Here is a 27540-nt window from a genome sequence, read left to right on the forward strand (position 1 = left end):
TTTTTGCTGCTCCTCATATGTGTAAACCTGTGCGTTTCCCTCTCTGGTCATGGTGGAGGGTGCCCTCAATGTGTCGTCGAGATGTAATGAAGATCTGACATAGGCCTGGGGCATCATCATGGCCTTCTGATGGCTCTTTGGGTGGGCCTGTGTGAATGCTTGGGCTGAGGAGGGGCCCTTTGCCCCCCAGGATTCTGGAGTCTGGCTGCTGGAGCTCCCCTCCTACCACTGAACGATTGGTATAGTCTCCCCAAGTGACTGGGTAGTTCACTCATCTTTGTATGAATATTCCTTCTTGAGAATATCTGCCAGAGGATAATTCTTTCTTAATTGAATAGTGCCTGGCACAGTGTACAAGCGTGCCCAGGAAGGGCTTGTGAAATTGACTTAGGCAGACAGGTCCCTCTTACCATCTTGTCCAGCTTTGCTGCTTCTGGGCTCTAAGAGGCCACTCCCCTGGGCTTCACCCCAAAACATCCTCAGGCTTATTCTGCTTGTCCTGAGTTGTGATGTTCCACGGGGTGAAAATGCACGTATTTGTGACCTAAAGGCCATCGGATCGCAGGCTGAGAGCTAGAAGGGACCCCACAGGTTACAGAGGAGAAAGCCGAGACCCAGAGCACTTCGGCCACTTGCTGAAGGTCGCTCCCACCACAGAGTAGTTAACGACTGCCCTGGGCAGTCCTGTTCAACTGTGTTGGAATCCCCCTTCCTGTGCTGTCTTCAGCCCACATCTCTTCAGGGATAGGTGACAAGGCCTGCCACGTGGTCAGCCAAAGTGAAATGTAGGTAAACCGTATCCATGGCATTTCCTAGATCTGTCAGTCTAGTGCCTGTCAAAAAAGGAAATGATATATTGGTCTGACCCAGGCTTTTCTTTTTTTTTTTTCCATATATATATATGTATATGGATCCCTCAATTGCTGCAGCCATTCCAGCACGGAAAATGGTTTGCTGGTAAAATGATTACAGCTGCATATGTAGCTCTTCCGATTTATCACAGCCTCTTCCCTGATTCCATGACAGCAACACAACTAGTGGTCCCTATTTGATGATGAAGGAGGATTTAGTCTCTTATGTACACACATATGTATATTTTATCATGAAGTTGACAGTCATCCACAAACATAGACTTTTCCATAACCCAGGAAGGCGGGCAGAAGAGCATTGCACCACAACTTGGCGCGGCTTTTTCTACAGTCACTCTTCCTCTTTCTCTTCTTGATACTTTTGGTTTCTCACTGCTAGTCATTCCCTGGCATTTCCCTCCCCTCCAAAGCCTTCCTCATCAGACTGTGGGACCGCTGACAGTGGTGATGTCCAGAGTCTCAAGCAGCACGGTGCCCCCTTCGGCAGGACTGTCCTCACTGAAGTCATGAGGAGTCCTTTCCCTTCCTTCTCCAAATTCAGTTTTATTGCAGCCCCCATCTTCCAGTCCCCCGGCTCAAACCCTCCTTTGGGAGATGGCACCCGCGGGAGCAGGCCAACCCCCTCCTCTGCCAGCCTGCACCCGGAGCCCTGGGGACTGCCTGGGAGTCCTCTTCCTTTCCTTAATCTGGGCTCTGCCGCTGCCTCCACTCTGGTCTTTGGCACCTTGAGATTCCAGTGGCCATATCGTAATCTTTCTGACCTCTCAGAGGGCTTGTGGTGACTCAGGAATGGCATCTCCCCACGCCTCCTGCCCTCGGTCATGGTTCCTTTGGGCTTGGAGACTTAAACCCATCCAGGGAAATCTGGGCTTTTCTTGCTGTCTCCCTACTTAGCTTCATAGCTGCAAGATAACCCCAACTTAGCAACTATGGTGAGCTGTACAGAGGGATGGATGTCACGGCTCCTCTGGGCCTCAGCTCTGGGAGTGTGAGGGAATTGAGGTTATTGGCCCTGTTTGGGCTCTCGGAGACTTCTAGGGACTTACTTTTATCATTTTTTAACTTAATAGAAAATAGAAAGACAGAAAAGAAAAATAAAACAAAACAAAGCATAATATTGTCACGTACCCAGCACAGTGTTGGGGAAGATTCAAAAGAGAACAGTGAATTTCCAGTTCAAGAAAGGCTATTTAATAATAAAATTAGATTCATAAGTATCCATCTTTTCTTTACTTCCTTGTAGGTTGTTCTTTTGTTTTCTACTGTGCGCTTTTTTTACTTTGTTCTTTTTTTTTACCTTTCATTACCCCCCTCCCCAAGCCATCCCCCCACACATATGTATACACACATATACATATGTATATATACATTCACAAATCCATCCACATATATCTATATACACCACTTACATAAAGCAACATGTATACATGTCTACATATACTCAGACACATTTTACCCATAGGCAAGCATGCTTCCAAAACAGTATGGCTGACATAGAGTGTAGATTTTTCTCTTAATTGAATCTTCACGCTCGACTGTTATCTAAGATCAGTGACTACTACCCATACTTTTTTTTCTGATCTATGTCATAGGGTCTGCGCACATCTCCTCTCTGCTGATTCTTTTCTTTTAATTCTACTCCTTAACTTGCCTTGCTATTATAGTGTAACCCCCCCTCACCCATGCGTCCCTCCTCACGTTCTTAGGGACTTTCTTAAAGTCCCGCAGTTGATAAGTGAGTGTCAGGCCTGAATCAGGCCTTCTTGACTATCTCGTCGCCTGCACATTAGCTCCCTCTGTTCTCGTTGAATTCAGACGTATCTCCTGGGCTGAGGAGGGTAGCGGGGGGGGGGGGGGGGGGGGGAAGGAGGCTGCCTGGGACCGGAGCACTGGTGCCCATTACGCCGATGTCCGGCCCGCGCCACTCTGGCGCGCTCTCCATTGCTGCTCCTGTGCTCATCTTCTCTGTGGGAGTTTTTGAAATCAGCCCATCTGTGCCTTTAGGCCTCTCCTTTTGCTTATCAGAAATTCTTCTTTTTCCATCTCAAGAAGTTTATTTTTGAAGTCTTCTTATCTCCTTGGACCTGTTTGCCCTGCACAATCTTAGTCCCAGGATCTTGTCCTTTGGTTTCTTCCCCACAAGGTTCCTATTGTTTTTACTGCATCATCCAGCTTTTCCTTGTTGGGGACAGTCAGGCCTGAAATCCTGACCTCTTGTGGGTTCCTCCACCTTCTGGGGAAGGACACGAACCCTCACGTCGCTTTCCTCAGGTTGAGGATGAGAAAAGGCAAAGGCGTGACGGTGGCCCGGCAGGTGCCCTCCAGCCCCCCCCCCCCCGCCCCCGCCACACCTTGGCGCCAGCCTTGGGTCAGTTTTCCTCTCCATTCCCATGATGACAAAGCTTCTCTCTCTCCCTCTGCTGATCTTCATCCAAATGCCCTTCCCCTGCCTGTCCCACCCACTCATGGCTTCACTAGAGTAGTGCATTTTCTTAACTACACACTGTTGCCCCTCATCTTCCCCCCAGCCCCTCCCTCATTTTCTTTCTGATTCTTTCTGAGTAAGGCCTTATTCTAGTCATGAGTCTCATGACTTTAGGGTGTCCTACAAGCCTTCATGGCTGAATTTGCTTTGAAGGCCCCAACCTGAAGGATTATCAACTAGCAGGTCTTTTATTTTTGCATAATTCACTGCTAGATTTCTGGGCCAAAGAATTAGATGGCAAGCCCTGCTATTCAGATCAAGTCACTTAATAATAATTCCTAAACGAAGAATGTTTTACGGGTAACAGCACATTCTCTTCCAAAAATCCTGTAGGTAGAAGGGGAAAGTGCCTTTTATCAACATGGGAATTCTGAGCCGGATTGGGACCTGAGTAGGGACCATAGCCTCTACTCTCTGCCTCATAGGGTTGTTTGTGGTTGTTCAGCTGTGAGACAGACAATGGCCATCTCAGAGTCCCGGAGCCTTCTTTTAGGACCATTCTGGGAGCCACTTGTCACAGTCTTGATTAATAGCATTTTACTGATTCAGGAAAAGAAACCTCTTAAGGTACATATTAAAGTCTGATGGAGCATCATTATTTTCTGGTCTCTGGGACTATGCTGGAAGCAGGGCCACTGGACGTGGCTGGGGGGTGGGGCAGGCCGAAGGTGGGGCCTCTTCTTAGGTTCTTGGACTTGGGGTCTAAGATTGTTATCATAAATGTTACCCTCATTTGGAACTTTGCCCAAAGAGCTATCAAACTCCTTTGATCCAGCAGTGTTTCTATTGGACCTGTATCCCAAAGAGATCATAAAGGAGGGAAACGGACCTACCTGTGCAAACATGTATTGTGTCCTGCTTTCTAGAGCCCCCAGGTTGGGGTGACAAAATGTTCCATGCTTTCTGGAGCCCCCATGCTGGAGTGATTAAAATATACTGTCTTAGTGGAGAAGTGATGAGGCGGGACTCCCAAGGATGGGGGAAATGTGGAGTCCTGCCTCATCATTTCTCCACTAATCACCCGGTCCTTGTTACAAATATGATCTCATTTGATCATCACAATCCCCTAGGTGGGAGAGTTATCCCCATTTTACAGATGAGGAAATTGAGGCAGAAAGGTCAAGTGAAGTTGGATTTGAACCCAGGTCTTCCTGACAGGCACAGATCTTTAGCTGTTGTTTCACCAGTCACCTCTTAGGGAGGCTGAGAAGAACAATTGCTGTGAGAAAAATCTGTAAGATGTTTAGTTGCCTGCAAGCTCCTTATGAGTCAGCATGATGCAGCATAGCCACTGAGAATTCCATTTCTCTTCACTGTCTTCCCAGAAGCAGAGTGCCCCTGCGGAGGGGGTGACAGTCTGGCTGCCCGCTCACTCCTCAGCCCCTCCAGAGTCCTGGGTTTTGTTCTGGGCATGGCACCTTAGAAGGGCATAGATAAGGCCGGTCCTGTTCTTGAGAATGTGGCTTTGGGGGTGCGATCCCTGGTGAGGGGAGGGTGAGAGATGTGACCATTGATTCCAAGTCTTTGGGGAGCTGCCCTGTGTCTGCAGGCTACATTCTTATCTTTCTTGTCCTCCACATTGGCTCTGGGGCAGGGCCCCAGCACCGTGGGGAGATAGGTCCTGGATAGGCCTGTTAATTGCTCTGAGTCTCAGTTCCCTTGTCTGTCAGTTAAGGAGGTAGAGTCTGAGGGCTCCCAGATGTAAATGTTAGGATCCTATGCTACTTTCCTCCTCTGGTTCCTCAGTTTCCCCATCTGTCAGTGGCAACTGCTTCCTCCTCCCCCACTTGTAATGGCAGATTTCTAGGAAGAATATGCTTTGACCCCCTAACTTAAGACCCACACAGAGCTCTTACCTGAGTTTACTCAACACGCTGCTCACGTTTGGTTGTCTCCTTTCAGGTAGACTCAAACAATGTTGGAAGGGTGCTGGCGTCTGAAGCTGCGACTTTTCTGAAAAAATCGGGTCTTCCAGACTTGATCCTTGGAAAGGTAGGTGACTCGACCGGTTAGTAGACTTCTGTCTACTTGAGATTGTCAGGGTGGCTCTTAGAACGAAGTGGAGCCTGCTGTAGTCATCTAGATGGTAGAGCCACGGCTTAGACCTGAGTGTGCAGCAGACACAACTCGTGGGCTTGGCTCTCCTCCTAAGGCAGCGACTTTCCGGCCCCGCTACTATCCAGTTTCTTTGGTGCTGGAGTGTGTTCTCCACTTGTGTCTCTGGAATGCCTGACCATCTTTTACAGATCAACTCTAGTTCTAGGAAGTCTTTTCTGATCCACCCCCATGTTCCCTAGCCTGGATCTTCCCTCCTCCTCCAGCTTCTCACTCAGCTTTCTCACTCTGCATGGATTCTTCCCATGGGGTATTTGTACATCCCACCTCTAAATTCACTGAGTTCCTTGGGTCAGTGAAGGGAGGGTGAGAGACCCAGTAGGGTTATATTGACTAGATGAATTTGCTCAGTGGCTGTTTCTTTTAATATACATTTATTTTATTAAATATTTCCCAGTTACGTATAAACCATTTTCACATTCCTTTAAAAAAGTCATAAGTCCCAAATTTCCTCTGTCTAGACCAGCCTTTCCCCACCCCCTTGAGAAGCCAAGCAATATGATATTAATTCTACATGTGAAATCATGCAAAGGATATTTCCATTTTAGCCATGTAGCAAAAGAAAACACACACCAAAAAGCAGAAATATAAAGAAGGTGGGGGAAAAAAAGTCTGCTTCAATTTGCCTGCAGAGTTCAAAAGTTCTCTCTCTGGAGGAAGATGGTATTTTCATGTCTTGCATCATTGTCTTGATCAGAGTAGCTTATATTCATACATTATTGCTGTTGCTGTATACAGTATGCCCTTGGTTTTGCCCACTTTATTTTGCATCACTCTGCACTCTGTCTTCCCAGATTTTTTCTGAAACCATCTTATTGGTCATTCCTTATAGCACAGGAGTATTCCCTCCCAATCATATACTACCAACTCATCCAGCTGTTTCCCAATTGATGGGCAGTTTCAATTCTTTGCCACCCAAAAAGAGCCAGCAACCATTTCTTTTCTTTTTCTTTTTTCTTTTAATAGCATTTTAACATGCAAAGATAGTTTTCAACATTCCCCTTTGTGAAACCTTGTGCTCCAAATTTTTCTCCCTTCCTTCCTTCCCTCCTCCTCCTTCTTTCCCTTCCCAAAGAAGGAATCTTGGAATCTGATCAAAGGATCTGATAGGTTAAAACATATGGAATTCCTCTAAGCATATTTCCAAATTCATCTTGCTGTGTAAATAAAAATAAAAAATCAGATCAAAAGAGGGAAAAAATATAACGGGGAAAACAAACAAACAATAATAAAAAAGGGAAAATACTGCTTTGATCCACATTCATTCTCCATAGTTCTCTTTCTGAATGTGGGTGGCACTTTCCATCACACGTCTATTGAAATTGCCTTAAACAACCTCATCCTTGAAAAGAGCCACGCCCATCACAGTTGATCTTCTTGTTGCTGTGTACAAGGTTCTCTTGGCTCTGCTCTTTTCACTCGGCATCAGTTCATTTAAGTCTTTCCAGGCTTCTCTGAAACAGCCTATAAGCAGCCATTTCTTTTTTTTTTTTCTTTTATTAAAGCTTTTTATTTATTTATTTATTTATTTATTTTTCAAAACATATGCCTGGATAATTCTTCAACATTAACTCTTGCAAAACCTTGTGTTCCAGCCCCCAATACCCTTTTCTCCACTTCCTCCCCTAAATGGCAGGTAGTCCAATACATGTTAAACATGGTAGAAATATATATTAAATCCAGTATATGCATATATATTCATACAATTATCTTGCTTAAGCAGCCATTTCTTAAGCACATATCACATACATGACCATGTCCACAGCTCACATGTAAGTAATTCATCATCACCTGATTCGGCACAGGAAAGACACAAGACCTACCTCCTGCTTTCAGGGAGCTCTCAGTCTAGTAGGCATTGCTGTTCAACACACATTATGTGAAGTAATCTATGAAAAGTGCTTAATGGAGCTCTGAATGTTGACCTTGGGAAGCAGAAAGGAGATCACCGCTCCCCTTCCCTTTGATTTGTCCCCTGTTCTTCTCCTTGGAAGATGGGAAGAAAACCTAGTAAATGGGCCCTAGTCTGTGAGAAGCTGGGTAGTGGGAAGACTGTTCCCTTCGGCAGGAGCTCTCCAAGGTACCGGGAGGTCTGTGACAGCAGTAACATGATTGAGCTGCGCAGATGAAAATGTGGCGAATCATTTTACCCCCTCCAGTATAAGTTAAACTTGAATTTCGGGTTTTATAGAATATACAATATATAGACTATACAATATATTGAACCCTTCCTAATAAAAACTGAAGTCGCTTAGCTGGAAGAAACTTGGGGGCTTTTCAAGTCTCATCACCCCAGGGCACTTGGGATGCTCAGACCTGATGGGGGTGTGCAATATAATGGCAGTACTTGAGGGATGACACATGCTGTTTGTTTTTGTTTTTGAATTCAGATCTGGGACTTGGCAGATACAGATGGCAAAGGAATCCTGAACAAGCAGGTAAGATGTTTTATGGGCCTTCAGAGAACCCTACTTATAAGAGAGCTCACACTGGTCCTTTGTTTCATGGTTAAGTCATCCACCAGCTTTCACTTGATTTTATTCTGACAAATAGCAAACACTTAAACATCAGCCGCCAAGGTTGATGGGAGCATGGCATGTTGGGTTCAAGCTTACCATTAGTGAATGCCAGCTGTGTGCTGCAGGGCCCCATGTCACTCTCTGAGATGCCCAGTTAGAGGTGAATTGTTGAATGAAGGGAGTTTTTGTACTGGGAGTTAACTGAACAGATGAAATTACCAATGCGAGGGGCTGAGCATTCAAAGAAAAAAAGAAAACAACTCCCTGCCTTCATATAACATCCATCCATTGGGAGACGGTAATGTGTGTGTAGAGAAATAAATATCAAGTCGTTTCAGGAAGGGGAGAGATGACTCCCAAACCATTCTTGGAAGGAAGCCAGGGATTCTCTGGGCAGAGGCGGGCAGGGAGCACAGCTGCAACATGAGGGACAAATGTGTGTAAAGGCCTGGAGCTGTGGAGATCAACTGTCAGGCCAATTAGCCAGTAAAGGGGAGAAATAGGAAATAAATCGGAAAAAGTAACCAGAGCTTTTCTTTTCTTTTTTTTTTTTAATGTATACATGTCCAACATTATTATTATTTATTAAAGAAAAACGTAAGATTCTCCATTTTGCAATTATGTGGAAAGTTAGTGTTCAAATTAGAGAAGAGAATAGTTTCAGAATCAATGATTCACAGAATTTAAATAGTAGAGGAAAGTGACTTCTAAAGCTATCCGGTAACCCACACATAAATAGAAATATATCAACAAGTGATCATCCATTCTCTGCTAGGAGTTCCAATCATGGGAAATAACCTACCTCTGAGAGACCTTGTTCTCTTTCACATAGGCTTAATAGTGAGGAAGATTTTTCCTTACATTGCGAAGAATCTTCCACCAGAGCTTTTCTAACCAATTCTTATAAAAATAAAACTCTTGAAATGAAAATATTTCTAAACATTAAACATTGGAGTAACCCATTCTATAGAATCTCATTTCTCCATGGATTTATTGAATTGCCCTCCAAGTGCTGGTACGATTCCAGGAGTTGGGGATCCCCAGAGCAGAAGTTCTGGGAACGTGTTCCCATGGAATGACTTCTCCCTTTTGGACACTGTCCCAGCAGGGCATAAAAAGATGCAGGCTCACGAGCACATCGATGTGTGTATGTTGATGTATCAGCACACACCTGAACCTGTGGCTGTCTGTATGTGTCTTATTGATTCACAAGGTGTTTCATGAGTCCAAATTCAATAAGTTTGGGCTCTGGTCTCAAAAGGGGAAGGAATTGAGGGCACAGTTGTCTGCAAGCATTAAGTGCTTTACAAATATTTCCTCTGCTTCTCACGACAAAACTGTGTGTTTTAGATATTGTTATCTCTGTCCTATAGTGGAAGAAACTGAGGCAAGCATTAAGTGACTTGTCCAAGGTCACAAAGCTGGGAAGTATCTGAGGCCAACTTTGAACTTGGGCCCTTCTGCCCCCAAGCCCTTTCTATCCACTGTATGACCTGGAGCTGCTTCAGTTACTCAAAACTTATATCTTGTCATGGTTTTCTAGCTTGGAGGTAAAACTTACTCCAAACAGGCCAGAATGGCTGGAAAGTTGGGAGCAGTGCCACGGACACAGGTCTGATTGGGCGTCTGGAAGGTCTGAGGGTGCCTGGTGTCTTGGCCTGTCTGACATTTGCTCTGAGTTGCTATTTCTTAGGGTCTCCAGGTCTGTTGTTGGGCAGAATGCACCTGTCCTGCAGCCCCTCCCTTTCTGCCTCCTGGCTTCCTTAAGTCCCAAATAAAATCCCATTCTTGTAGGAATGCTTTTCCAACCCTCCTAATTCTTTCGCCTTCCCCCATAATTATCTCTTATTTATCTTGTCTTTAGCTGGTTTGTCCATCCTTACTTGCTTTCCTCCTTTAGATTGTAAGCTTCCTGAGGGCAGGGACCAGATGTGGCCTTCTGGGCTTGAAAAGAAGGTCTAGGGGGCAGCTGGGTGGCGCAGTGGATAGAGCACCAGCCTTGAATTCAGGAGGACCCGAGTTCAAATCTGGTCTCAGACACTTAATACTTCCTAGCTGTGTGACCTGGGCAAGTCACTTAACCCCAGCCTCAGGAAAAAACCCAGCCTCAGGAAAAAAGAAAAAAAAAAAAGGAAGGTCTGCCCAGGAGAGTCCCTGCCTGATGTTCCACATAGAACCCCCACCTGTGCTCAGGATTCTAATGTCAGGGAAGGCCCAGTTTGAAGTCCTGCCAAGCAGGCTCCTGCTTTCATGCACCCTGTCCCATTTTCCTTCTGAATGTGTTCTCTCTGGCCTGCCTTCCATGGATAGAAGGCCAGAAGGAGAATGTTCCTCGTCACATGAGCGTGCCATAAAGCAGGAATGGTATGGCAGGAAGACCAGCTTAGACCTGGGATCAGAAAGCGGGGCTCAGCCAGGGCCAGACTGATACTTGGTAATTGTGTGGACATTCCCCATGCTTCCTGGAGCCTCAGTTTCCTCATTTGTCAATAAGGGGAGTACTTCTTACACTGCCCACCTCCTTCCAGTCCTGTCAGGGACAATTTTTATTCATTGGCTTAAGTCAGACATTGGCCACCATCTCTTCCTGTGTGTGGTGAAAATGCTTCCAAGCAGCTCGTGGTGCCGTCACTTGCAGCAGATACAGTCATTCCTGCCATCTCTGACCCCCATTCTCTTGACTCTCCAGTGTGGCAAGTGTCCTCCAAAGATAGCTGGCACAGTCAGTGCCCAAGACCTGCCGCCAGCCTTGCTCGCAGACTTCCTGAAGTGGGTGCTCTGCTTTGGGACAGCACCCCAGTCAGGATGCTGAGTGGAACGGGCTGTCTTGCTACTTCCCCATGCATTGCAGCCGTTGGTGATGGCAGAGTCAGACACTGGTCTTGCCTGTGCCTTCTGTGCCCGTCCGTAATCACAACTCACGCTTCTCTGCTGTCACGTGACTTTCAAGGCATTCTCTTCGTCAGTGAAACGGGCAGTGCCAGAGGGTATTGGCCCATGTTACAGATGGGAAAACTGAACTCTGAGAGGCCATCTGATCAAGGTATTTAGAGCCTGAAAGGACTTGCAGACCACCTGATCTTGGCCTGTGATTTACAGATGAAAACCTGGACCGGGACAGCTGGCTGGTGCAGTGGTTAGAGCCGTGGCCCTTAAATGTGACCCCAAACAATTCCTAGCTGTGTGACCCTTAATCCCAACTGCCTCCAGAGCAAACAACAAACTGAGCCCTAGGGAGCAACTTGTCCTGTTTCATAAAAGTCCAGAGAAGACTTGGCTGTACATCCTGATCCTTGGGCCCCAGATTTTCTTGTGCTCTTCCTGCATCTCATGGCCCTTGATGAGCTTGTGTCTCTGGCCCTCAAAGAGCTGGAAACAGTGATGGCCAGCCACAAGGGGCAGCAGGAGGGACCATATCGGCCAAGTGGTCCACTCTGCCTTGGGGAAGGGAGCCCCGAGAACTGATGAGGCCGAGGGGGCATTCTATGCCTCTGCAGGAGGGGGAAAGGTCTTTCAGGGAGACTTGAAATAGTTTGCTATCTGCCAAGCTGAGCACCAAGAGGGAGGGTTAATGCCAGTCCTCATGAGCCAGTGTGGGTCTCAGTTAATAATAGTCAGCACTGGTAGAGCACCTGAAGGTTTGCAGAGTGCGCTGCAAAGATAATCTCCTTGGATCCCCATGACCATTTAACAGATGAGAATACTGAGGCTGACAGCATTTAATGCCTTAATGCAGGCTCACCAAACTGGGGGAGTCCCCCCAGTTTGGTGAGTGAGTAAGGCAGGATATGAATTCAGGTCTTATTTGACTTGGGGTTCAGGCCTGTGGCCAGTGTGTCAGCCACTGAGCCGCTGCTAATTCCAGCTTGGCTTCCAGGGGCCCGTGCAGGACTTCTTCCCACAGATGGTCGTATTCTTAGTCTACCGTGGGGAGGAAGCTCTGCGCTCGATTCCTCCGGGCTGGATGGCTCCCCCATTTTGTGGGGGTAGCACAGACAGGCGGGCACATCCGAAGGGGGGATCCCTTTTCTTTTGGCAGGGTTGGGTGATCATGGGCAGTGATGGCCACAGAGTAGCCCCCATGCTGCTCAGTCTAATTGGGAGAATGTGCTGCTGACGTTAGAAGGCTAGATCATGCACAGTCCCTTGTCAGCCCTGAGAAGTTGTTCCCAAATGATAATCACTGACCTTGCTTGCGCTGGACAGCTATGGCAAGATCGGAGTTCAAATTTCGACTCGAATGATCCTTATGATGGCAGATATTTACTTATAGTTATTCATTTGCTCTCAATAACCTGCTGTGACTTACTCTGAGTGGGAACCAGGCTTCTGCGAAGTGGCATGTGCCCAGTGCGGGCTTGGCGCTTCCATTTCTAGGCCACCCCAAGTTTTATGCTTCCACACCACATTTCTGATAGTCAATGCTGGGACTGTGCTGGGCCCCGAGAAGCCAGATCAGCCATCCCTGCCCTCACTGGGCTTACTGGCAAATGGAACAGCTACTCTTGCTTCCCACTGAAGGTGTTTTTCTTGGCCTTTGTTGTAACTCTAATAATTGGATAGTTAATGAGGTTGAAATAAGTTTTTGTGTGTTTTTTTTTAGCAGAACCATCAGATGAATGAACTTCTTCCCCCTTGCCTTGAGTTATCCTAGAATATATCCATAGGTCGTGAGCTAGAACAGGAGACGACTGTGTGCTCTGCAGAGTGGGGACATGAGCTGGGAGACCACGAAAGATGGAGGGCCTTGCAGGGACATTTGCTATGGGTAAAAATCCTGGGCAGCGAAGTCATTTTTAAGTACAGTCATTTCTGTGATCTGACTCTGTGTGTGTGTGTGTGTGTGTGTGTGTGTGTGTGTGTGTGTGTGTATGTATGTCTCTCAGACTCTGCCTTCTAGCCAAACTGACTTGACTCCTCCCCTGGGTCGGTTCTGGGCTGGCAGCACACTTGCCATCTCAGGACGACCTTTGAAAAGGGCAGGAGGGACAGATGGGGCATCCCAGCTTGGGAGCATGACTGCCTGCCCAGAGCCTGGTCAGCAGCAGGGCCTGTTGACATGGCCTATAGGCCTTGTCATGGTGAAGGACTGTCCATTCTCACTGTTATGCCCGGGATGTGGCTGTGTTGAGTAGTATTTGAACTAAACCAGTCATAAGTTGGGGCTGGGAAATCATTTTGTATCTAGAGATTTTCACCATGTCCATTTTAATGGTATCCAGCCTGTATTTCTGCAGTGGCTGGGTGTGGTGGCTATTGCCCTGCCACAGTATTGGACTAGACTTTTGAAATCATTAGAATGAACTCTGAGGACTCGTTATTTTTATTTTTGTTTTTAATTAAGCCTCCACTTGATAACAAAGCCCTCTGCATTCCCGTATGCAGAAATGGAAAGGAATAATTCAGGGAACGTTTTAGATTTTGAACATTTTGACTTAATACCAAATACCCTCCATCCCCCTGCTCCCGCCCCAACGTTGGCGTGAGGTTGTGCAAACAGACAAAAAGTCAACATTTGAAAGCACCCTGACTGTTTTCTGTTATAGCGTGATTCAAGCAGCCCATTGCTACTCAGCGGCCCAGCATCAACTGAGCTCCCGTGGGCTGTCAAAGTAAGTATCTTTGGGCTCTCTCAACATGGGAGAACACCCCGGATCCTGGGGCCATTCTCATAGCATCTGAGTTGAGGCTTTGGCTTCTAAAGGACGGTTACTGTCCAGAAGCTTGGTTTTCGATTCAGCCAGTAAATACCTGGGGCTCTCTGGTCCAGTATTAAGTGTCCAGTTGCTCTATTTGAGATGTTTTGGTAACTGAGTTCCTGGGTTTAGACCTTTCTTTTTGTAAAATTGATGGGGCAGACTGATCTGAGCCTTTGGCACTTTTAAGTACCCAAGTGATCATTTTAAAATGAAGATTTCTGGGGAAATAGATGCCATTTGTGTTTCAAAAATGAATGCTTCAGTAGTTATTGGTTGGGTCCTTATATTGATTGTGTGTCTTAGATATTGTTTTTACTCTTGGTAAAATATTTTTGGGGGAGTGGTTAATTTCAAGCATAGACTTGACTAGATAATGGTGTATTAATAGTCTGTAAGGCCCTGGGTGTGAAGCTTTGACAAATTTGGGGAAATGAGGAATCATATTCTTTGGTCTCGTGTTCAGATAATACTCACATAGGTTGACTATCTTTTTCTTTTTCTTTTTCTTTTTTTTTTTTTAATAATAGCTCTTTTTTTTTTCAAAATACATGCAAAGATAATTTTCAGCATTCACCCTTGCAAAACCTTGTGTTCCAAATTTTTTTCCCTTCCATCTCTCTCACTCCTTCCCCTAAACCACAAGTAATCTAATATAGGTTAAACGTGCAGTTCTTCTAAACATATATTTCCACATTTATCATGCTGCACAAGAAAAATCAGATCAAAAAGGAAAAAAAAGCAAGCAAACAACAACAAAGAAGGTGAAAATACTATGTTGTGATCCACATATATTCCCCATAGTCTTCTCTCTGGATGCAGATGGCTCTCTCCATCATAAGTCTATTAGAATTGCCTCAACTCACCTCATTGTTGAAGAGCCATGGCCATCAGAGTTGATCATCACATAACCTTGTTGCTGTATATGATGTTCCTTGGTTTTATTTACTTCACTTAGTATCATTTAATGTAAGTCTCTCCAGGCCTTTCTGAAATCATCCTGCTGATCATTTCTTATAGAACAATAATATTCCATAACATTCATGTACCATAACTTATTCAGCCATTCCCCAGCTGATGGCCATCAACTCAGTTTCCAATTTCTGGCCACTACAAAAAGGGCTGCTACAAACATTTTTGCACATATGGGTTCCTTTCCCTCTTTTATGATCTATTTGGGATACAGAGCCAGTAGAGACTGCTGGATCAAAGGATATGCACAGTTTGATAGCCTTAGGGCATAGTTCCAAATTGTTTCCAGAATGGCTGGGTTAGTTCACAATTCTAATAAGAATATATTAATATCTAAAATTTCCCACATTTCCTCCAGCATTTATCATTATCTTAGCCAGTCTGAGAGGTGTGTAATGATTTAATTTGCATTTCTCTAATCATTGGTGATTTAGAACATTTTTTCATATGACTAGAAATGGTTTTAATTTCTTTGTCTGAAAATTGTGTCCTTTGATCATTTATCAATTAGAGAATGACTTGTATTGTTCTAAGTTTGAGTCAGTTCTCCAAATATTTTAGAAATGAGGCCTTTATCAGAGCCCTTGGATGCAAATTTTTTTCTCTCAATTTTCTGCTTGCCTTCTAATCTTGGCTGCTTTGGTTTTGTTTGTACAAAATTTTTAAAATTTAGTATAATCAAAATTATTCATTTTCCATTTCACAATGTTCTCTAATTTTTCTTTGGCCACAAATTCCTCCCTTTTCCACATATGTGAGACTATCACTTGCTTTCCTAATTTGTTTATAGTATCAACATTTATATTTAGTTTGACTTCCAAGTTACTAGATGGTAAGATCACATTCAGAAGGCCGACAGACATGTCCTGTTTAATATGTAAGGCAGCAATTTCTTTTAATTTCAAAGAACTTGGCAAGGCAGTGGTGTCCCTCGTCAGCTGGACTGCCTGGGCAAGATGTCTCCCTGGGCCTCACCTCTCACTCTGAATTGATCAGGCTGCCTCCTTTGAGCACAGGTAGTCTGTGGCTTTCTCCAGAACAGGTGTGAGGAGGTGTGAGGAGGAGGTGTGAGGTGTGAGGAGGGTGTCACAGCCAGAGAATGGATATTTGGGAAGCTCCAAGGATTTGCAATCATTATTCTGCTCAGAATAAAAATGGAACTTATATATTTTATGTATTCTTTAAAAATTGAATGGTAGGTGTTTTTCTATAGTCAATTGGTCAGAAAATCATTTTCTTTATATTATCTCTGATTTTTAACTATTTTTAATCTCTATTCTTTTCATTATAGTCTGAGGAGAAGGCCAAATATGATGCAATTTTTGACAGTCTTAACCCTGTGAGTGGATTATTATCTGGTGAGAAGGTGAAGCCAGTGCTACTCAACTCCAAGCTGCCTGTGGATATCCTTGGGAGAGTAAGCATGTCTTCATAGTATCTGTCAAAATAAATAGAAAACCACTTTGCTTTGGGGTTTGATGGATATGAAGTACAACTATTGGTTTGTTCACGTTTGACTTTCCACCTGCTGTTAAATTGAAAACTTTACAAATTTTAAATCATCTTGCTAATTTTTTCATGTTTTTATATATTTTGCTACCATTTCTATCCCTTTTAAAATTTTTAATATTTTGGCTTGATTATAAATAATTTTCATATTTATTATGGGTATTTTCTCAGTGTCATGGCTAGTTTTTGAGGACATTTGTAAGCCCATGTGAACTTCCCAAGCAGGTTTCTTTCTGATTCATTGCACTGGACATTTATTGCTAGGATTTCAAGATTTTCTTTGAATTTTTGATACAGAGTTTATTCTAAGAGAGATTACTTTTAAGTAGCACTTTTGAACTAATTTGTCCAACTTTGTTACTTTTCAAGGACTTAGTAGGGCATGTTTCCTAAAACTACTTTCTGTAGCAATTGCTTTTTAAAATGTTTCTGATTGCTAGCTTCATAGTGTTAGGAATTATTAACTTTGAAGTAGTAATCAAATGGTTACAGAATATAGAGTTTTTCTCCAAAGGCTGGCTCACGTGAGCGCCGTGACCTTAGCCACCAAGCCACTTAACATCTTGAGCCACAGTCTCCCCCTCTGCAAAATGTCATTGACTCTGCCCCAGGATTTGTGGGAGGATCACATGAAACAGATGGAGCTTTTGCTCTCTGGGCCTTTGATATTGAATGGAGAGAAAATAAATCATCTTTGTGGGGTTTTGCAGGTTTGGGAGTTAAGTGATATTGACCATGATGGAATGCTGGACAGAGATGAGTTTGCCGTGGTAAGTATCTCTCCCGACTTCCTGTCTTTGTGGGATGATAGGCGCTGGTTGGGGTGGAGTGGGGGAGGTGGGGGGAAATGTGCCGAGGTCCCTCCTTCTTCCCCTCCTCCCCCCGCTGTTGTCCTCAGAGTTCTGGGGCCAACCCATTCACATCTGGGTCCTGAGCGGCTGCCTCTCCTCCACCCTCCACACTCTGCTTGCTCAGTTGTCTTCTCTTCCTTCCTCTTTTCCTTTTCCCAAGTTGGCACCTGCCTAGACTAATTTCTCCTCCACCAATCTTGCTGTCCCATTTCCTCACCCTGCATTTTTCAACCAGTCGCTGCTCACTGCTTCTCTTGTCATAACATATGCTTTGTCTCTTTCTTGGGGTCAGGAGGGCTGTGGTCAAACCTTATTCTTTATATACACTTCATTTAAAAAAAAAAAAAGGAAAGAACAGTCCCTCCCCCTCTCCTCCCCACTCCCTCACCCCATCATAATCTGAGGACCTCGCAAGCCCTACTACTATGGAAATGCTAGAAGCATTAACTCTGACCATCTTAACTGTTGAAGGGTTACTTACGTTGTCAGTTATGTTGTTCGTTATGTATCCAGCAACTTTGTAAATGTTCAGATTTTGTTTTGTTTTTGAGTGGAACCCCTGGTTTCATTTTTTAAAAGCCAAAGGAAGTCTATGGTAATAATAATAATAATAATGATAGCTAGTATTTCCATAACTCTTAGAGATTTGCAAAGTGCTTTACAGATAGTACCTTATTTTGTCCTAAAGACACTGGTGCTATTATTATTCTCATTCTCCAGAAGAGACAGCTGAGGCAGACAGAGGTTAAGTGCATTGCCTGGCTAACATAGCTAGTAAGTATCTGAGGCAGGATTTGAACTCAGTGTTTCATCTGTAGCTCTATCCTAGCTTCCTAGCTGACATGCCTTGGTTCTCACCATCCATATAGTAATATGTCAAGCTAAGGAGTGAGCAGACATCTCTCTACCCTCTGGGAAGTTGAAAGAAGAAAGGGTATCGAAACTGGCCACCAGCCTTTGGAAGTTTGTCTGATCCTGGATTGGCTGGAACTCCGTGACTCACTGTCCCCCCTCCTGCAGTGATTCCTCTGAAAGTTTAGCAGACAGCCTAGGTGAGCCAGCGAAGGCTTCGCACTCAAGGTGCCTGCCTTTTTGGGCCTTGTGGCTGAAACTCCATCGGTGCTATTTACTTAGGAAAAAGAAACCTCTTCAAGTAAAATTCTCTTATAAGGAAAGAGAATGAGCTCTGAGGGGATTAGAATGCACTGTTTGCTTTACTGAGAATAATTTTTTAAAGTAACTTTCTATTAATGTTTTCGGGGGGTTTCATCACTGATGTTTCCTGAGCTCTCCCATTCTGTGCCCTCCCAGATAAATCGCTATATTTTGGGCTCCACCAGCTTTTCCACCGTAGAAAGAGTCTGATTTGTGCATGACTCTCCTTGCCCCTCAGTCCCCTGCAAATAAGCTGGGGTGGAGTGGGGGGTGTGTCTCCTCACTCCCTCCTTTGGCCTGAGCTTGGTTGCGAGGATGTGAAGGTGTGGCAGCCATCCTGCGTCCCCACTGTGGTTGTGGCATCCTTCAGCATCTGTTCCCACAAGTCCTCCCTTGCTTCTCTGTGTCCATCTTGGTCATGATTTCTTTCTGTTCACTCCTGTACCATTCCATTCACAATTCAGTTTCTTTAGCTCTCTTCTGATTAGTGGATGTCTTCCCCAGCCCCTTTGTTATCACAAGTGCTGCCATGAGCATTGTGTAATCTATGTGGGGGCCTTTTTATCCTTGACCGTCCTAAGCTCTCTGCCTGGTTCCAGAGATGAATGCTGACAGTGATGTTGAAGAATAGACTGAGGGAGGGAAATCAGGGTGCAGCTTTAGGCCTAGATAGTCTAATATTTGTTTGGAATCTAGAGCTGAAGAAGGTGTCTGAACATTCTGTGGTCCACAAATTCCATCTCTGATACCTAAGAAAGCTCCAAAACTTACCAAGCTTTGTGACAACGAGCGAGAACACACGGTAGAGACATGGGTTTTTGTTTTAGTCATTTTGTTTGGTTTTTGCTTCATTTGTGACCAATTATTATTATTACTATTATTGTCATTATTTTGCATTTTGGAAATAGTTAATAGTTAATTGAAATAGTTGAAATAGTTAATCTTTTATTGAAACAGTCTTCTTCATTGAAGTGTGTTATCTATACTGTTTACTCTTAGATTTAAAAAGGTTTCAAATTTTTTTTCCCCCACTTAATACCATTGGTAATCAGTCAACAAACATTTATGAAGCACCTTCTGTATGCCAGACCCCACTCTGTGAGAATTCTTGGGGATATTTTGGTTTTGTGAAACTGTGACTGAATTCCCAATAGTACATTCTTATGCTTGGATATTTTTTCAATCAGCAGATAGTGAGAGTGCAAATGCTGTGGGAAACTTTTGTTTAAAAAAATGCCTTTTGTCAAGAATAGAAATCTACTAATGTCCAATCCACTCATTTAAAAGAATGGGAAACAGGCTTAGAAAGGACAAGTGACTTGCTTCATGTGACTCAAAAAGAAACTCAGCTGAGATTTGAACTTGGATTCTCCAACTCCAAATTCAGGCTGTTCTGTTAGAGTTCAAGTGGATTCACTCTAAATAGGCATCCTCTCTACTCCATGAGGAGGTCATGGAGTTCCCTGTATAAACACAGAGTCTGCTAGAAGATGCCCGGGGGAGCAGGCAGCCCACCTGCTTTTCAGGGCAGCAGAAAGTCTTCCAAGAAGTGATATGATCTTCACCTGAACATCTTCAGGAAGGCTTGTCATGGTCTATGGAGACGGCCATTCTACTTTGTGGCAGAGCAGAAGGGAGCTGACAAAGCTAAGGAAGCATCTGAGGCAAGATTGGAATTCAGGCCTTTCTGTCCACATGATAGACATCTAGCTATTAGAAAAGCTTTTCCTGATGTCCAAACACAATCTGTTTGTGAGAAGAAGGATGGACATGACAGGCCCTTGGGTACTTGAAGGCAGTTTTAGTGTAACTGTTATGTTTCCACTGCCTTGGACCATCACGTTTGTGGCACGGATCTTGAGGCCCTTTCCAGGCCACTTCCCACTTCTGTACAGAAGTTAAAAGAGAACATTTTCCCTCCATTAGGGAAAATAGTTCAAGGGAAGGTTAATTATTAATCTCAGCATCATAACTTACTTTTGGAAACAAAAGTACCTGCACATTCAAAAATAAGATTTGAGAAAATTCCAGGAATGGAATTCCTGGCCTCATTTAGGCCAGTCCCCTGAGGTTTTAGCTGAAGAGACCTGTTTGCCCAAGGTCTCACTGGATCAGAATCTCGGGCCTTTGGGCAGCCCAGCCTTTTCTGTGAACCTTCGGTTATATTCCCGATGCTCCGCCCAAGGAGGCCAGTTTCACCCAGAGTCATGTTGGAGTAGCAAGGGGCCTTACAAAATGCTTTTGCCAGGTCAGGCATGTCATTCAGGGCTCTGGAGGCTGGGATTATGAGTTTTATTTGCCTAAGTTAGTGTTTGGGAAGTGTGGGCTGAGTATTTGTCTGGAAGGGGTTACTTTGCTTCTTTGTTTAAACTTTGTGATTAATTTACTGAATTATAGAAAAGAGGGACTAGCTTCCGAGTTCCTTGTTTCGCCTTGGTGTTGGGCACCCACACAGCTGGCTGGGGCTTAGAACCGGATCGGCCACATTCCGTCCTGCCAGTTCTCTGAGGGGCATGTCATTTTAGACGGACTGCCTTTGGTTTCTTCTGGGCGTGGCCTTTTGGAGGGACTCGGTGACCTCATTTTACCGGATGAACTAAGCCAATTTTGACCAGAGAGCCTTCGATGCAGGATTTTTGTGTCTAATTTGATAATGGTTTATTTTCTTGACCCATTTTCCAACTTTTGTTTTTCATATATTTTCAAAGATATTTTTAAAAGACTCAGAATCTATTTGTCTTTTTAAAGAATCTACTCATTGCAAGGCCTTATCTTTTCTGTGTCATAAATCATACATTTTGGGCTGGGAGAGACCTCAGACCGCTCATTTTACAGATGAGAAGAATGAGCCCCAAAGAGACACAAAATGACTGTGAAAGGCAGAATTTGAACTTCAGTCCCTTGGCTTCATATTCAGGTCTCTCTCCTGCACCCCAGATCTCCACAACCTAGCTGTTATTTGTCTTTTTATCTCCATAATGAACAACCTTTGATTAAGCATCCACTCAATATGGGTCAGCACTCTGCTAAGTGTGGGGGAATGCTCTCAGGGAGAAGAAGCACTTTAAGGGGAACTGCAAAGAGTATGAGGGTGGGCCCTCTGGCTAAGGAAGAGGCAAGGCTGCCGGATGACAATGCAGGCAAGTCCTAAAAGGCGGTTGAGAATAACTGTGGTACCTAGCCATCTAGGCCAGCAAGTAGGCTTTTGGTGGGACCTCTAAGCAGGGGAAGGAGGTGGCAGCTGCTGAGACCCTGCTGCTTATAGGGTGGTTGTAGTCATAGGAACCAAGAGTCAAAGGCTGACCAGGTGCCACTGGCTCGGTCAGATTTGTAGAAGAGCCAAATCAAATTAATTTACAGAGATGGCCTCCAAAAAGGTTGAGAAGGTGCCCCCAAACAGCCCTAATTTCCTTTCAATTAGCTCATTGTAGGTAGAATGTGTGAATTTGCTTATTTATTTCCAGGCTTCTTGAGGCCATTTTAGTTGTTAATTATTGCCAGGTCTCTGGTCAAATTTCATGAGTTTGGAACTTGTCTATGAAGCCCTGCCTCCTTTCTTTGTTCTAAAACTATTACTTTTCATTGCAAAGGTTCCATCCCACTTTTCCTTCCTCCCTTCCCACCCCTTTCCATTTCAGTTTATAATATTGATGAATGTCTGTATTTAAATGTATTGATAGTGTTTTACATCCTGATAGATCTGGGTTTCTGGTCCATTCACGGTTTCAGATGTGGAAACAGGCTCAGAGAAGGAGGTGACATGTGACAGAACTGGGACTAGAATGAGGCTCTCCCGGCTTGTCCACACTCCCCCTGCTCCCAGCCACTTTCATTCTTTGAGCTGCCTTTTGCTTCTCAGTCAGAAACCCTCCCCCCTTTTTATCAGTCTAGAATTTTAATAGGTCTAGTTAATTATTATTGTTGGTTTGCATTCCAGGCCTTAAATTAGGCCAGTTGTTTATTAATCCTTAACATTGCTCAGGCCTCTGTGGGATTCAGGAGCATGGTGCTGGGCCCTTTGGGAGCTGTGAGGAAAGGAGAAGCTGTTACCCTTGTCCTGAGATGGCTTGTATTGCTTTCATGGCCTCAGGATGCTCATTCCTGCCGCTGTTGTCAGGGACGCTAGCTGGCATTCAAGTGATTGTATCCCTCAAGGGACAAGCTGCCATGGCACTCAGAGATTCAGAGAGGGGAGCTGAGCACACTAAGCGTGTCTTTTATGGATTAATAAGAGCTCACGTTTCCCTGGTTTTATACCATACTTTCCTGGGTGCGGGTAGCATTCCCATTTTACAGATGTGTCTCGGAAGACCATGGGCTGAGGCCCAAGTTAGTCTTTATTAAGTGCTCAGTGCTGGGGGAAAAGGTAGGAGGGGCCTGAGAGGAGGTTACCCCCTTTCTCAAAGCTATTGAGAGTTAATTTTGCTTTTCATTTATAATCAGAAGCAATGTTTTGGGGCTGTTTGCTAGTTAAAGGTGTAAGGACTTCTTGTTAATATTGAAACTAAATGTAATTTGCTGGGGTGAAATATATAGATATGAGGAGAAATTCTCCAAGCTTCCCTTTTTTTCCTCTTTTGGACTAGAGGTGACAAGTCACAAACGGCCAGAGCTAGCAGGAATCCTATCACCCCTTGGGGCTTGAGATAGGACAGACCTAGGGGATTGCCCCCCACTTTTGAGAACTTTCCCTTTAGGGGGCTCCCAGCACTAATCTCGAACTCCCCCCTCATTTGAAGGAATAGAGTTTGCATACATGTGGAAAAGAAACCTCAGTGTTTTTCACAATTTCAAGTTGGTCACGACTTTTGTGGAAAGTTTTAAAAACTTATTTTGAATTCATTTGTGAGGGAAAGCAACACATTCAGACAACGTGAAATTGAAAACATGTTCTTTAGCTTCCAAAAATTTTTGTTGTCCATTGACAACAGATGGCCGACTGTACTTTGTGTTTTCAGTACCCGCCTTTCCAGGAAATCGCTTCCATCTGCTGAGAGGAATGCTGACCTTTTGTGGTCCTTGCTAATCATTTCCCCTCATTCTGTGCCAATCTTGTACTTCTCTATAAATCTAAATGGTCTTTGAGTCATGGCTTTTTGAGTCTGATCTGTTTCTGTAACCCCAGGCTCAGTGGATGCCGAGTCAAAGCCTGGTTCCTTGGTGTTACTCTAAAAACAGAAGTTTTAATTCTCCAGCTCTTTGTAGGGAGGGGACAAAGCTGGCCCTCCTGGGCGTGGAAGTCTTGGTGTTTATCTCCGAATGTCAAGTGTTTCTGTTCAGGGGATCCTAATGCATATTGGACTTAAACTGATGTGAGGGGAGAAAACAAATTTAACCTGGACGGTTTTGCAGTATGTGAATGAAGGAAATGGGATGCAGAAATCACCAGATTGGCAAATGGAGCCCAAACGGGACAATTTTGCTAGAATGGTGGTTGTGACTGACTCCTGCTGGTCTCATATGGGGAATTGGTCACTGCTAGCTGGGTGCCTTAGGACTGAGTGAGAGGAGTCCTGTGGGCCCCTTCTCATGCCTCTAATGAGTCACAAACAACTTCTCAAGCCATTGAACTGTAGCTCTGTCGCTGTTGGAGTTTGGGGCACAGATGCAGGTTGGAGAAGCAGGATCTTGGGTGCTGGATGGGCAGTCGCAACATTTTCAACTTCTTGCCTTTGGGGATCTCAACTCTGGCCTGTTTTCTGGGGATAGGGATGAGAAAGTCATATATTCTCCTCATTTCTTCCTTGAAGTCACTTAAAGCATGGGGCTGCTGGCACATTAATTAGCCCATTGCCTTGATGCAAATGTTTTGGCAATAGGAAAACACTTGCTTTCACTAACCCAAGGAAACCCTCAAAGAAGCCTAATAATAACTCAAGTTCTGACTGGGTCAATAATCCTTTTTTAAAAGTTATTTATTCATCCATCTACTTATTCATATTTTAATATGCTTTATTTTAACATTCATTTTCTTAAAAATTTGAGTTGCTAATTTCCTTCTGATCCTTCCCTTACCCATTGAGAAGGTAAGCAATCTATTGATTATACATGTGAAGTAATGTAAAACATACTTCCATATTAGCCATGTTGCCAAAAAAACGGCAAGAAAAATAATGTGAAAAAAAAGTATATTTTAGTTTCCACTCAAAGTCTGTCATTTCCCTCACTGGAGGTGGATAGCATTAATCATCATGTGTCCTTTAGATTTGTCTTGAAGCAGAGTAGCTAAATCTTTCACGGTTTGAGCTTCCTTAAAATATTGCTGTTACTGTGCATAATGCTTTTATTTAGTTTACTTTGGATCAGTTCATATAAGTCTTCACAGATTTTTCTTTTTTAAGTATATATTTTTTCTATTTATTTCATTAATTATTTCCCAGTTACAGGTAAAAAAAATTTTTGACACTTATTTTTTTCAAATTTTGAGTTCCAAATTCTCCATTTTCTATCTGTTTTTCCTCCACCGTGATTTTTTTTTTCGTCAGTAGTTTTTTTATCCTATTTATTTTATAGCTTTTTATTTTTCTAAATAATGCAAGGACAGTTTTAACATTTATCTTTGCAAAACCTTATGTTCCAAATTTTTCTTCTTTTCTCCCCTCCCTCAGACAATCCAATACAGGTTAAACATGTACAATTCTTTTTTTTTTTTTAATAGGTATTTTTAAAACTTTATTTTAAAGGGTTTTGTGGGGAGTATTTATTTTCTTTCTTTATTATTTTTTTTAATATTTTTTATTTACCAAGTATATGCATGGGTAATTTTACAACATTGACAATCACCAAACCTTTTGTTTGAATTTTTCCCCTTCTTTCCCCTCTCCTCCCCCCCATGGCAGGTTGACCAATACAACATGTACAATTCTTTTAAACATATTTCCTTTTTTTTTAAAAAAAATAGCTTTTTATTTTCAAAATACATATAAAGATAGTTTTCAATATTCATCTTAAATTATTTACATATTTGGTATACTGTACAAGAAAAATCATACCAAAAAAGGAAAAACTATAAGAAAGAAAATAAATTTTTAAAAGGTGAAAATAATGTTTGAATCCTCATTCACTCTGCATGGTTCTCTCTCTGGATATGGACGACTCTTTCCATCATAGTTTATTGGAATTGTCTTGAATCACTTCATTTCAATATTCATTTTTTAAAAGATGTATTCCAAATTTTTCCTTTCTCCCTCCTTTACCTTTCCTCTCCCTAATACAGCAAGCAATCTGATGTAGGTTAAATATATGCAGTTCTTTTAAATATATTTCCATGTTTGTCATGTTTTGCAAGAAAAAGGGAAAAAAACACAAAGAAAACAAACAGTGAAAATAATATGCTTTGATCCACATTCAGTCTCAGTAGTTCTCTCTCTGAATGAGAATGGCATTTTCCATCCCGAGTCTATTGGAATTGCCTTAAAACACTACATTGTTGAGAAGAGCGAGTTGATAATCTTGTTACTCTGTACAATGTTTTCTCTTGGATCTGCTGACTTTACTCAGCATCAGTTTATGGAAGTCTTTCCAGGCTATTCTGAAATCAGCCTGCTCTTCATTTCTTATAGAATCATAACACTCCATAACATTCATATCCCATAATTTATTCAGCCATTGCCTAACTGATAGGCATCCAGGCAATTTCCAGTTCCTTGCCATTATGTAAAAGGCTGCCACAAACATTTTTGCACATGTGAGAATTTTCCCCTCTTTTATGATCTCTTTGGGATACAGACCCCGTAGTGAGAAGCAACATATTAATTACAATATACATTGTATTATGTACGTATTGTCTTGCAAAACATGTTCCCATATTGACCATATTGCAAAAGAAAGCACACAAATAAAAAGCAAAAATAAAGTTTAAAAAAAAAAAAGTAAAGTTCAGTCTTCACTCCATGTTCATCACTTTTGTCTCTAAAGATGGATAGTATTTTTCATCATGGAGCCTTTGAAATGCCTTGGTCTTTCACAATTACAGTTGTTGCAATATTGCTTTGCTATCTACAGTGTTCTGGTGCTACTCACTTCACTTTGCATCACTTTGTATAAGTCTTGTGAAGTTTTTCTGAAACCATTCCACTCATCATTTCTTAGCTTTCAGTATTCCATCATATGTCACAACTCATTTAACCATTCCCCAGTCATATGTATCCTCTCATTTTCTAGTCCTTTGCCACCATAGAAAGAGTTGCTATAGCCCCCCCCCCCTTTTTATTCTTTGTTTTCTTTGGGAAACAGATGTAGTAGTGATATCGCTGGATCACAGGTTTTATAGTCCTTTGGACATAGTTCAAGATTTCTCTACAGAGTAGTTGAATCAGTTCATAACTCCACCAACAGTGCATTAGCGTATTCATTTTTCCTTATCTCTTTTCCCTTTTCTGTTATACTAGCCAATCTGATGATTGTGAGGTGACACCTCAGAGTTATTTTAGTTTGCATTTTTCTAATCAGTGATGGTTTAGAGCATTTTTTCATGTGACTTTTGCCAACTTTATTTTTTCCTCTGAAAATTGCCCGTTCTAAAAGATCATTTTTGATCATTTATCCCTTGGGGAATGGCTTTTATTTTTATAAATTTGACTTGATTTTTCTATGTATTTGAGAAATGAGGCTATTTTCAGAGAAACATGATGTAAAAATTATTTCCCAGTTTCCTGCTTTCTTTCTAATTTTGGTTATATTGATTTTGTTTGTGCAAAACCTTTTTCATTCTTATGTAATCAAGGTTATCCATTTTATTTCCTATGATCCTCTCTATCTCTTTTTGGTCATAAACTCTTCCTTATCCATAGATCTAACAGGTAAAATTTTCCACATTTTTCTAATTTGCTTATGATATCACTCTTTATATTTAAATCATTTATCTGTTTTGACTGACTCAGTATTCCTAATGATAATAACATATCTGTCCTTGGTTCATCTTTTTTAAAGGCCATGTTTTTGGTATACTGTGCCCTGGAGAAAGAACCTGTGCCAATGTCTTTGCCACCAGCCTTGGTGCCACCTTCAAAGAGAAAAACGGCTGGTACTTCGGCCCCCAAGCGGTCGATGTCTTCCGTCACACATGCTAGGGACCCACGCCGGACGTCACCACCAGTAGGTGTTCTACCTGCCAGAGCAGCAACACAGGTAATCATGAAGCCAAATCTGGGATCCTTGTTAGCTATCTGTGGGCACTAACCAACTGTCTAAGCTGCCTTTTGCCCAGCTGGAGGGAATGTTCACAGACCTGGTGATTGTGGTACCAGCATCCCTGGATGTCTGAAGACAATGTGCCCCATCTCAGACCTGTTCCCTCCCCCAACCCTTGGGAGAAGCATGCTTATCTTGGAGAAGTTCTGTTTATGAATAGTCACCTCTTGACTATTT

At 43.1% G+C, this 27540-nt stretch overlaps 1 protein-coding gene across 1 annotated transcript in view; it reads left to right on the top strand.

Annotated features, from left to right (window-relative positions):
• EPS15 (epidermal growth factor receptor pathway substrate 15) overlaps positions 1–27540 on the top strand; it is a 114309-nt gene that overhangs the window by 33641 nt on the left and 53128 nt on the right. Inside the window, 8 exon segments of the mRNA XM_074264642.1 lie at positions 5257–5346; positions 7860–7997; positions 10678–10757; positions 12366–12474; positions 13535–13600; positions 15948–16073; positions 16876–16935; positions 27103–27300. Of these exon segments, the coding sequence (XP_074120743.1) occupies positions 5257–5346; positions 7860–7997; positions 10678–10757; positions 12366–12474; positions 13535–13600; positions 15948–16073; positions 16876–16935; positions 27103–27300 (867 nt within the window).

The sequence above is a fragment of the Sminthopsis crassicaudata genome, chromosome 4, assembly GCF_048593235.1.
Source record: "Sminthopsis crassicaudata isolate SCR6 chromosome 4, ASM4859323v1, whole genome shotgun sequence".
Classification (NCBI taxonomy): Eukaryota; Metazoa; Chordata; class Mammalia; order Dasyuromorphia; family Dasyuridae; genus Sminthopsis; species Sminthopsis crassicaudata.